The sequence below is a fragment of the Pseudophryne corroboree genome, chromosome 8 (assembly GCF_028390025.1).
Source record: "Pseudophryne corroboree isolate aPseCor3 chromosome 8, aPseCor3.hap2, whole genome shotgun sequence".
NCBI classification, from domain to species: Eukaryota; Metazoa; Chordata; class Amphibia; order Anura; family Myobatrachidae; genus Pseudophryne; species Pseudophryne corroboree.
Window position 1 is genome coordinate 363,357,806 of NC_086451.1, and position 13,131 is coordinate 363,370,936.

Sequence of the window (13,131 nt, forward strand, 5' to 3'; positions counted from 1 at the left end):
ACAGCACTTAATTGAATACCCCCTTGAGTGTTTTCCTTTTTCCCTATATATGTATAATGAAGTAATTCACCCCAGCCCACCTGCATCTCCCCTAGTGGCCGTGTGTGTGTGTGTGTGTAGGGGGGAGGAGGGGGAGGGGGTGTTGCAGGTTAGGGGGCGCTAGGCTGAAGCTGTGCCTAGGGTGCAGAGAGACATCGCACCGGCCCTGCATACATTATCTCCAGTTCATATTATACCATATTACCGCCACTTCATATTGTGCCACATTAGATTGCCCACATACATATATGTAAAATTATAATGCCCTCCAGTTCATTTTAGACCACATTACAATGAGCAAGTCCAGGGGCACACCTAGATATTTTTTAGGTCCCAAGGCAAAAGTTTGTAAGGGCCCCTATGAACAACCCAGTGGTGACATTTTTTTTTTTTTATAACACATGTCATTGTGACAGGGAAGGTGGGACCCTCTCAGTGCTGGGCCCCTTAGCAGATGCACTCCCTACACCTATGGTAGCTACGCCCTTGTTCCTGCAGAAATCCTTCACTTTCCTATGGGGACACATCTATATGCTGCAGTATTTCTTCAATCTTACAATATTTATGAAAATATATCAAAACAAAACACATTTTCATTTGTCATCTTGCATACTTAAATGTTTTTTATTAATTTTTATTTAATTTTTTTAAACAAAAAAGTTTTCAGGCACGGTTTGAAAGTGACGTGTGCATAGCTACACTTGACTGGCAATAGTTTTTGAACCAAGGTCTTTAGTATGTATCTCACAGTCATTCACCTTAACCATTGAGATACTACAGATTTTCCAGGAAAGTACCACAGTTGTAACTCAGTGTATAGATAAATTACATTATTTTCATTCTGCCTGAAAGGAAGAGTTATCATTGCCTGTAATGTCTGGAATTTCAACCCCTTTGGCGTCCTCCTTTATAGTTTCGTCTTTCATATGTTGGTACCTCTCACCACGATTTTTCGGCAGAGCAGGACCCCAGCTTTCAGTTGGTCTACAACAACTTGCTATACGCTGTAAAGGCAAAACATGAACATTTCAATATTTTTTTTCCACTTTGAAATTATTACAGTATAATCCATTATTTTCTAAACAACCATCAAGAAGGACAAAGAAGACCAAGGGCATGATTCAGAGATAGATGCATAACCTGGTTTTTACGCAGCTGAGCAATTTCCGGCTGACGGTCGCTGAACGCAGTGGCGGAAGTCTGGGAGGCAGTGGAGTCAGATACCGCCGGGCTCCAACAATGAAGAGGGCACCTTCTCCATTGCCTCCGACACTGCGGCTGTCCGGCTGCAGTTCCCGTCTCCTGCATGACACCCCAGCTCCCGCCCCCTGAGAAGTGCAGCTTCCCGGCTCCCGCATGATGATACTGTGTCTGGTCAGCTCCCGCCCCCTGATAGTGCAGCTGCCCAGCTCCGGATTCAGCCTGATGACATCACGGCTGGCCAGCTCTCACCCCACAGTGCAGCTACCCCGCTCCTGCACCACAGCACAGCTGCTCGGGCTTCGGCTCCCGCCCCACAACACCGCTGCCCAGCTCCTGCATGCTGACACCAAGGCAGGTGAGAAGAGGTAACTGACGGAGGAAAGTGTCAGGGTGGGGACAGTGTGTGTGTCAATGTGGCTCTGTGTGTGTGTGTGTGTGTGTGTGTGTGTGTGTATGTGTGTATTTGTATAGATGTGTATGTGTGGCTGTATATAGATATGTTGCTGTGTGTGTATATATGTGGCTATGTGTGTATAAGTGGTATAATGTGTGTGTGTATATGCTGTGTGTATATGTGGTTGGGTGTGTATTTGTATATATCTGAGTGTATGTATGCGTGTATATGTGGCTGTGTGTGTCTACCTGGACTGAGCTGAGAGGGGGCAATATAAACTTTTTCACCTCCGGGCATCTGGTAATAACTTACGCCCCTGGCTGAAGGGATTTATTCCCAAAGTGACTGACAGACTGGGACCATTTGGGGGCGGTTACAAGGAGTGGTAGCAGAAATGCAGATGTGTCATGACTCATGACGCAATTGCTCCAGTGACACACTTCCGGCAGCCATGCTGTGCGACAATAGGGCTACCATAGTAGTTTGATAATTGATTGATCTGCAATGGATGCTGCATCTTTCCATGCTGCTGCGGGGGCTCGCAGAGCCGTTGGTGGCCATCTCAATACAATTGCATATATTTGCACAGTTGCTGCGACACATGCAAATGTAGCTGAGGCGGCATTAGGGTACATCCCTGAATCAGGCCCTAAGTAGGCATATAGATTGTGCGTGCTTCTAACTCGTTCTGCGCATGTTCCGCGACGGTCTTGAAATGGCGGTCACAGAAAGGATTTACTCCAAAAGTGACTGAGAGCCTGGGACCATTTGGGGGCGATGGTGAGGAGTGGTGGCAAAAACGGAAAAGAAAAGCTAAAATGAAAAAAATATAATGCTAAAGATAATCTATAAAATAAAATCAAGAGCTGTTAAAACTTGTCATAACATTGGTGTGCACATCAACCCTAATGTGCATGCCTCTTACTTACCACCGAGTCTTGTTAAAAAAATGAAACTTCCACACATTAAGCAACAAGCAACCCTGCATCCCCTCCCCTAACAAATACTAAATAATTACACTAGGCCACCAAAAAGTTTCAAAAGACAATAGTCACTCTAGTGCGTCTGCTCACATCGGCTAACACAGTGCAACAAGAAATAGAAGGTCTGAAGATGGCCTGCGGAGGAGGACGTACTGAAGTCTAACAAAAGAGAGAGGGAGGAGAAAAGTTATGCTGGGTACACATTGGCCATCCGGCTCATCCACCAACCTATCTGCTGATTGGTAAATGCATACACACTTACTGATCGTCGGCCCGGCGTGTTGTACACAACTGGGTGGGCATTTACATGTGTCTGGACAGTTGTGCTTTCCGTCACCAGGGGCCTCTGCAGCAAGTGTACGGGCAGTTGACTGACTGCCTAAACCACAGCACAATGCACCAATACATCTGCAGATATATCGGCCATTGTCTGTGCTGCACAGCCAACGAGATATGTCTATGAAAGACGTCGTTCACAGACAAATCGCTGGTACACACCCGCTGATGTCACCATGATATATAGGACTTTCAGTTGTACTCCCGATATATTGGTCAGTGTGTACCCAGCATTAGAAATAGGGGCAGGAGAGAAACATATGCAGACACAGAAGGGCAGGATAGCGTAAGAGGGGAAAAAGAGCAAGACAGTGGAACCAAGAGAGAGTATTAAGAGAGAGAAAGAAAAGGAGAAAAGGGAGAATCTAAGATTGGAAAAGTGTCAGAAGGAGAAAGAGAAGTAGTTCGATGGAGGGAGGAGAGAAATGGGGAAGAGAAATGAGGAGATAAAGAAGGGGGGCAGCACTGAGAGGAGAGAGAGGGGAAAGAAAGAGACAGGAGGAAAGAGAGAGAGAGAGAGAGAGAGAGAGAGAGAGAGAGAGAGTGACAACAAAGAAGGAAAAACCCAGGCAGCCCTGTACAACACCTAGCACAAATGAAGGGTCTAATTCAGACCTGGTTGCTCTTCTGCGATTTTGCAGAGGGCTGCAATCAGATACCTGCCGCCCATAGAGAGTGAAAACCCACCCCATACAAGTGTGCAAATGCATGCGTACACCATGCGAAAACTTCGCCAGACAGCGAACATCTGAAAATCCATTCGCATCACACTCACCATTGAATGTTTTTTCCATTCTGTGCAGTCTGTGCGTAACCCAGGACTTACTCCTACAGTGGAATAGAATCAGGCTGATCGGGGCCGGAGCTGACGTCACACGCCCTCCCAGAAAACGCTTGGGAATGCCTGCGTTTTTCCTGATACTCCCAGAAAACGTCCAGTTACCACCCCCAAACATCCTCTTCCTGTCATTCAACTTGCGTACGCTTAGCTATCAAAATTTTCACTCAATTCTTTCGCAGTTTGTCCTTGCACCTGCGCATTGCTATGCATACACATACGCAGACGTTCGATAATCTCCCATCATGCGAAATCACTCAATAGCGATCAGGTCTGATTTAGGCCCTAAGACTGATGATATCATTGCAGATTTGATTGCATTACTATAACCACAATTTATATAATATAACAGTATAAACATTACTATATTAATGCAATCACAGACATTCTCTTAAAAAAGTGACATTGAACAATTGCAAAATACAGTTACCTGCAAAATGTTTCCTGGAGCCTGAATGATCTTTACAACAGCAATAATGGGAATCCATATCAGGCAGAACACAACCATAAAAAATCCAAGTATTATAGCCCATTTAGGGTACACTACACCACCATATGTAGAGGCCTCATATGTGATCAAAGACCAAACTAAAATGACCTGCAAAAAAAAAAAAAAGGAGCTAAAATAAAATGCAAACATACAAACGTATGCAAAAATAGAATGTAATCTATATAATAATAGGGAATGGCATTTCCTCAGGCGGACAAGCTCATTGTGAGTGGTACACTCCCACCTCCCCTGCCCACCAATAGCTCTCCCTGCCACATTCGGGTGGGGGGGGGGGGTAGATCAGCAGAGGAGACCCTTGCGTAGCCACTGGAGGTAAACATTGCAGGGGGAGGAACAGGAGCAAAGGATTATTCTACTAGTTGGATATAACCATACTTCCCAATTGTACTGTCATTTCCGTGAGGCTCCCAAACTTTGGGGACCTCGTTCAAGTTCCAGAAGAGTAGACTAGGCTCCTGGATCCAGCCACTTCCCCAGTGAAGATGGCGTCCAGGGGCTTGATGATGTGATTTGCATTAAATCACGTCATTGTGGCATAACCCCCGGCAGCTCAATGCCGACAGTAACAAAATATGACATTACTTTTAAACTGGACATTACAATTTATATCAGACTATTTATTGAATATAAAACAAAGCACAGCAATAGCACTTACTGCTAGTAATACAGGAGATACAAAATACCAGCACGCTCTCCACCACAGCCAGAATATCCAGTGCTTCTTTCCAATCATCATCTCTATATCCAGGATTACCCTATTGCCACCTGTTGGGATTAAACATCAATTATTTTATTCATACAGACCCACAGTAAACACATCTTTCTCTTGCCGCAAACACTAACCTGCTAAAATATCTTTATAGGATTACTATTCCCAATTTTGAGTAGATGACATAAACTACCACTAGCCATAAGTGAACTGTACATTAATAATGGGCCATTTAGAAGTGGAAATATAATCAGCAACTGCAGTGAGTACATTTGTCTAAGTCAGTGATGGACGATAGAACACAACAGGCCTTCCCCACTGGCCCCTATCTGCCTTGACGTGACATTAGCTAACAGGTAGCTTGGTACCTTGGTCCAGACCGCAGCAGCCATTGTGAATAATGGGGACAGCGGTATGCAGGGTCACTGCAAGGTTTCTAGGAATTTCAGGCAAATCTTCTCAGTACCACCCCTGCCCCTCCAATACACTCTCTGCTACACACACTTTCATTTTTAAACAGTATTGAGTTTATTATCAGTATACAAATGTGTGACCTGGCTTTACTAATACTGGCTGGAAGATGCAATAAGCAGCAACTGACTGCATTGCTGGCCAGTCATGGACCCTTTGGCGCATGCGCAACCTGGTCTTTAGACATGTGGGTTCACCCAGGAATTAGCCTCTGGAAACATAATGTGGCTGCTGATTGTCACAGACCCTGTGCAATATTTGTATGGTTATATTGTTCATACAAATGTGTACAAAGGTTTGGAGACAAAATTCCCTTTACACACCAGACCTAGTACAACAGCATGGTTAGGAATGGTCACACTACGGTGGTCATTCCGAGTTGTTCGCTCGTTAGCTGCTTTTAGCAGCTTTGCACACCCTAAGCCGCCGCCTACTGGGAGTGAATCTTAGCTTATCAAAATTGCGAACGAAAGATTAGCAGAATTGCGAATAGACACTACTTAGCAGTTTCTGAGTAGCTCCAGACTTACTCGGCAACTGCGATCAGTTCAGTCAGTTTCGTTCCTGGTTTGACGTCACAAACACTCCCAGCGTTCGCCCAGACACTCCCCCGTTTCTTCAGACACTCCCGCAATTTACCCAGAAACGGCAGTGTTTTTTCATACACCCATAAAACGGCCAGTTTCCGCCCAGAAACACCCACTTCCTGTCAATCACATTACGATCACCAGAACGAAAAAAAAAACCTCGTAATGCCGTGAGTAAAATACCTAACTGCATAGCAAATTTACTTGGCGCAGTCGCACTGCGAACATTGCACATGCGCAATTAGCGGAAAATCGCTGCGATGCGAAGAAAATTACTGAACGAACAACTCGGAATGAGGGCCTATATGATGGCTGATGTGCTGTATCCATGGAACATCATCAGGTATGGCATCAGGCATTATTGTGCATGTGCTGTGTGCACAGATATGGTAATGTATAATGAACTACAAGCAGAGGCAGAACTCTGGGAGGCAACGGAGTCATCTGCTGCCGGGCTCCTGCTCTGAAGGGGGCACCTCTACTCCCATTCTGTGACACCATTGAATTAAGCTAATTGATAGTTGCCGCTATCTCTTCAGTGGCCGACTTCCTCACTGGTTCCTCCGCCTTACAAATCACACCCTCTTTTTGTTATACTGAATATACACATTTTACAAGTATCACACCCAGGATTAGAAACCACAACCTATTACACTGGAAGCAGACACCTTACTGATGAAGCTATTTGCTCCTGTATATGAAATATGAGAATTCTAACTATATGAAGATACTTCTCTGACAATTACACGTAACTTCATATAGTTAGAATTCTCATGCTTCCTCTACAGGAGCAAATAGCTCCATCAGTAAAGTGTCTGCTGTTAGTGTAACAGGTCATGGGTTCTAATCCTGGATGACTTCTAAGAAATGTGTGATTTAAAATAAAATAGGGGGACACCAATATTTATCTTGCCTCCGGGCAACTGTGATGAACTTATGCCACTGACTACAAGAAATGTACACCATGTATTTCGAGTACCGGGATCCTGACTGCCGGGATCCTGACTGGATCCCTTATATTGTAAGTTATGCCTGGGGAAGTAAACAATGGTTCTGCTAAATGCGGAGCTGCAAACTGGTGTCACCCACCAACTTCTTCTCTATATTTATTTTTTATGTACCATTTGCTTTTTGTTTATTGTTTTATTATATATGGACTGTATATACTGTATTTCTTTATCAACTTGTTATGGCATTACAATAAATGGATCATTATTTTTAACATCAAAACTGTTGGTGTTTATTTATTGGGTATCTTATATATTTTAATCACTTTTATTGCAGTATTCTAATACAGACAGAAATTGGGTTTTTAAAGGTTATTAAAAAAATGTCCAAGGCACATTTACTGTACATCCTCTTAGCCGTAAGTACTGTATAGTGTATATGGTTTATGAAACACGGTTTGTTGGTTTGAATTGACCTGTACCATGGAGGCACCAATTCTTGTCTTTCTCTAAACATCTTCATGGTATATTACTAGTATAAGAAGACTAAAGAGTTACAGAGATAACAATATTGCCCCAGCAACCACTGTAGGACAACAGTGTAAGTTTGTCCAACACCTGTATATCACCATTCACAGGTGAGTTGTCATATATTTAATTTTGAGGGCATTTAAATACCATTATGATATATACTATTGTAGCGCTTTTTTCCTCACATATTTTAGGATTTCCACTTGAAGAATTTTCAAAGTCTAGAGGCAAAAGAAAACACCAGAACCATCTTCTTCACTTGCAGACTACTCTAAGAAGCCCAGATGAAAGGCTCCTGTTGTTCTTGGCTGAACATCCTGATCTGTTCGATAGGAATCATCTGCTGCCGGCAGCCACCCAAACACTCAGTTTCCTTACTTCATCATTTTCATTTTATCTGTATATACTACACTATTGCCTTATTCAGATGCTATTGCAAAGTGGTTATTGTGCGCAAATCGGGCAATGTTTTCTTAGCATGCGTCTGAGCTGCAGTGAGCACGTGCAGCCATTGAAATGTGATGGCGGTCACACCGAGGAATTAACGTATCATGGCCAGTCAGACAGCTTTTCTGGGCGTGCCTAACAGTTGTGATCTTACTTGCCACTGGAGAGCTCTCTGCATCCCTGGAGAGGAGCTCAGCCAGTGCGTCTACAGAGGCACTCAGACTCTGCGTCATGATCCGTCAGACGGAAATAATCCGTTAGCAGTGGGCGTCCCAGGTTATTCTGCCAATATTAGCATATAATAGCCATTGCGAACAGCAAAAGATAGCAACAGCAATCGCAAGACTAACCACATATGAATTAGGCCCCATGATATATATGATTTAAAATGTAGTGTGTTAAACATTGCAATGCTAAGAGGGTGGATAATGTGTGCCATTAGCTGAAGCTGGCCAATCAGAAAGTGTTACCAGGCAGAGTACTAGTGGAAAAATGAAAAAAAAAAACAGGAAGAAAACAAGGAAAGGGAATGTAGGATAGGTGAAGGGGTTGGAAGAAAAGGGACGTCTGTTGAGGTGGGAGGCAGATGCTGAGTGAGGTAAAACAGCTGGCACACTGGAGTGTAGAAAATGAGGAGACAATTTAATAAAGAAAAGAACAAGAAAATGGAAAAAAAACTTCTGAAAGATAAGTGTAAACACAGATCTGATAGGAGGGGGAGAGTAAAGAGACATACAAGTATGAAAGGACAATGGAAAACAATATTATTTTGCAATATAGACACCTGCTTATCTATCTACTATAACATAAAACATTTCCATAGTGTAGACACTGTGCAGATAATATTAAGCTAATTAATTATAAATAACAAATACATGCAGATTTAAATGCATGTTCATGCTTTGTTTTATTTTGTAACTCACTTAAATATACTGTGTATTATTTAATCTATGGTGGTGAGGGATTGGTTCCATAAAGAGTCTTTTGTCTCAGGATACCAACTGTGTAGCTCATTGTGTTTTGTTATATCATTTTAGAAATGCAAAGAACATCTCCTATATATTTGCCTTAGTCTGTGACTCTGTCTGTGCCCGTAACGCTGGGCGGAGTCAACTGCATCTGCTGCAGGGAGCTACTCCATACCCAGTGCCAGCAGCAGTCAGGTGCAAGACCCTACCTTACAGTATAGGAGGTGAGGATGGCCACTAGCTGCCGGCTGCTGTACCTGTCCCCCCCCCCCCCCCCCCCCAATCACCTGTGACAGCGGGCTGTGTGCTGTGCAGTGCGGGTCCTGTAAAGGGGGCGGAGCAACGGCGGCACGAGGGGGCGGAGCTACACGGAATAGAGGGGCGGAGCTACACGGGACCAGACAGCTGAACAGTGGTGGAATCAGCATTGCAGTGACGGCCAGCCAGACTTGGTAAGTGGAGGGTGAGAGAGAAATGTGTGTGCATGTGTGTATATAGTGTGTGTGTGTGTGTGTGTGTGTGTGTGTATATAGTGGGGTGTGTGTGTGTGTTTGTATATATGTGTGAATTGTGTGTGTGTGAGGTATGTCTGTGTGTGCGCACTTTATGGACGCCACTGCTGGGGGGGCCATTACATGCAAGGACGCTACTAATATAGGGGGGGCATTACGTATAAGGACGCTACTACTATAGGGGGGGCATTACGTATAAGGACGCTACTACTATAGGGGGGGCATTACGTATAAGGACGCTACTACCTTAGGGGGGGCATTACGTATAAGGACGCTACTACTATGGGGGGGCATTACGTATAAGGACGCTACTACTATAGGGGGCATTACGTATAAGGAGGCTACTAATACTGGGGGGCATTACACATAAGGACGCTACTACTGGAGGGGCATTATGTATAAGGACTCTATTACTTCTGGGGGGCATTATGTATAAGGACGGTGCTACTACTACTGGGAGGGCATTACATGTAAGGATGCTACTACTACTGGGGGGGCATCTCCTATATATTTCCCTTAGTCTGTGACTCTGTGGCCGTAACGCTGGGCGGAGTCACAGTGGCTGCATGCAGGGCAGGAACAGTCCCCTCCCTCGGTCCGCCCATCCCCGCCCCGTCTCCGCCCAGTGCCCTGTCTCTCTCCTCCCCGTACACTCCCTGTACGTACCCTGGTGATCCTGCAGCCGGGGAGCGGGGACTGTAAGCCGGACTCGCCGTCACCGCACAGTCCGGAGGCCCCCCCTCCCACAGCATTCAACCCACCCGCGGTGCACGGCCCTCCTTTCACCCGCGGCACACACCGCATCCCACCCGCGCCGCATGGCCCTCCTCCCACCCGCGCCGCACACCGCATCCCACCCGCGCCGCACGGCCCTCCTCCCACCCGCGGCACACACCCCTCACCCAACCACTGCACTCCCGTCCCCTCCCCCACCTGCTGCACCCCCCACCCCTCACCCACCCGCGGCACCCCCGCACCACCCCCATACCACTTCTCCCCCCCCCCGCACCCTCCACCCCACACTCCCCTCCAACACCCGCAGCACTCCCGTCCCCGCCTGTAGCACCCCCCCGCCCCTCCCCCACCCGCAGAACCCCCCCTACCCCTACCCCACCCGTGGCACTCACCACATCCATCCCCCACCCGTAGCACCCACATCCCAAAAAACCCACCCTCTCTCTCCCCCACCCGCAGCACCCCCCCCCTACACCCATCTCCCCCCCCCCCCTACACCCACGCACCCTCCACCCCACCCGCGCCGTACGGCCCTCCTCCCACCCGCGGCACCCCACCCGCGCCGCACGGCCCTCCTCCCACACGCGGCGCACGGCCCTCCTTCCACCCACAGCATCCAACACATCAGCCCCCCACCCGCGGCACACGGCCCGCGGCACCCCGCACCCTCCCACCCGCGGCACCCCGCACCCTCCCACCCGCGGTACCCACAGCATCCACCCTACCCGCGGCACACACCCCTCACCCAACCACTGCACTCCCGTCCCCTCCCCCACCTGCTGCACCCCCCACCCCTCCCCCACCCGCAGCACCCCCGCACCACCCCCATACCACTTCTCCCCCCCCTCCGCACCCTCCAACACCCGCAGCACTCCTGTCCACTCCTGTAGCACCCCCCCGGCCCAATCCGAAGCGCTGGCGGCGGGAGTTCTATTTCGGCGCCGTCCGCGAGTAAATCATGGCTCGCGGGGCGCCGGCCAATCAGATTGTCTCGCCGGGTCATTGGCCCCGCCCACGCCATCTGATGTCAGATGCCGGGCGGGAGCCGAAGAAGACGACCGCGCGGAAGAGCGCAGAAGACACCGAGCGAGAGCCGAAGAGGGAGGCCGCGCTGAAGAGCGGTGAACAGCCGGATGGAGGGAGAAGAGCTCCGGTGCCCGCTGAAAAGGCCGGAAGACGCCGTGCTCCTGATGGAAGATCACCCGGACCAGGTGAGGCCTCAGTGAGGTGGTTTCTCACTCACCCCCCCTTTCCTCCCTAGACCGCCAGGGATCGGGCACTAGGCCCGTAGGTACGGTCAGGCCCTCCCGGCCTGTGGGTATGTAGTCGGGCCCTCTCGGCCCGTGGCCATTTATAGTCGGGCCCTCCCGGCCGGAGGGCGCATGGTGGGCATTAGGCCCCGTTAATAGGTGCACCCCCCACCCCTCTCTTCAATAGGGACCCCACTGTCTAAAGCACCCCGGGCCCCCCATGGTCTTAATCCGGCTCTGCCTTCCCCCATTCGCGGACCTACCACACCCTCCCCTTCCCCACCCGCAGCACCTCTTGACCACCTATCTACTGGCCTGTGTATGTTCAAAGGCGTGCAGGGGTTAACGGGGCGTAGCCCCAACCGACGGTGTGAAGAGCGCCCGTTGGGCGCGATGAATCACCTAGTTTGTTATATTCGTCAGAGCAGGGCTATAATCCTACTTGTGCCAGTTCCCCTTCCCCTAACATGTGACATTACGAGGGGGGTGGGGCATGCCCTCTGGGACCAGGAAGCAGAGCAGTGCCTGAAGTAAAGGCCCATACACACTAGAAGACTTGAAAGATGAACAATCTGGAAGATGAGTGATTTCCCTTGAACTCCCTATCAAACGAGATTGAGTGTACACACTGAGCGATTTTACAAACGATCTGAACAATAAATTACCTGCTCTGCTGGGATTGAAGGGATTGATCTGAATGCTTGGATGACTGACCACCTGCTTCGTTGCAGAAACTGGGGAGGACTGGTGAAGTTACGGACTTATGGGTAAATGTATGTAGCAGTGATAAGAGTGGGGAAGTTGCTCATGGCAACCAATCAGCATAGAAGTAACATTTTGAATTTGCATATTATAAAATGATACAGAGCAGCCGATTGGTTGCCATGGGCAACTTCTCAACCAGCTCACTTCTCCACTCTTATCACTTCTTCATACATTTACCCCTTAGCTCCAGCATCAGCACCTAAGGATTTCCTTGCCGGCTCTGTTTCAAATACCCCCACCCCCCGCATCCCGCAGCCTGAGGAGTGAGGACGGCAGCAGCCAAAATAGCCAGGGATGCTCGGCTTCAAGAACTGTGACTCACGGTGCTCCGGTATCGCTTACCGCCAGGGGAGAATCTGACCTACTGAAGGTGGCTATTTGGATGCGGGCAGAGCAGCTACATACACACGTGTGAATGGAGCGATACTGCATATCTGGTGCTGTGAGTATTTTATACAGCTGGCCATGCAGAAGTGTCATTACAGCCAACAGTTCATTGACTCTTTATATTCTTCTTCCCAGCCACCCAGCTGGATTGTTACAAATTTAAAAAGTTACTAAGTATCCGGACTTAATTGATACAACAGTGACTTTCATGAGAAAGTGGTTAACAGCTGCAACTTAGTTTCTTTTAATATTCTACAAGTCTACATTAGAATTATGAACCGGATAAGTGTGAGACAGTAGATGTATTTTCATATTGTTTTATTATGTGAACTGTATATACATGTGTTCTAAATATTGCTATAAAGTATAAAGTATTCCTATTGAAAACCACTGGCAGATTTATACTTTTTTATTATTATTCAATTCCTGCACTGTTCTGCGCGATCCCTCACATAGTGGTGGGTTTGTATGGGTGTTAAGGATGCTCCGTGAGGTGATACCGACACTGCAGGGTTGCA

The 13,131-nt window shown here is 47.7% G+C and overlaps 1 protein-coding gene across 1 annotated transcript in view; it reads right to left on the minus strand.

Annotated features, from left to right (window-relative positions):
- Nucleotides 1-679: 679 nt before the first annotated feature.
- LOC134947805 (sodium- and chloride-dependent neutral and basic amino acid transporter B(0+)-like) overlaps nt 680-13,131 on the minus strand; it is a 119,858-nt gene continuing 107,406 nt past the window's right edge. Inside the window, exons 12-14 of the mRNA XM_063935683.1 lie at nt 4,960-5,069; nt 4,224-4,391; nt 680-1,043 (exon numbers count right to left, since the gene is read on the minus strand). Coding sequence (XP_063791753.1) covers nt 876-1,043; nt 4,224-4,391; nt 4,960-5,069 — 446 coding nt within the window. The 3' untranslated portion in view covers nt 680-875. The remainder of the gene's footprint in view (nt 1,044-4,223; nt 4,392-4,959; nt 5,070-13,131) is intronic.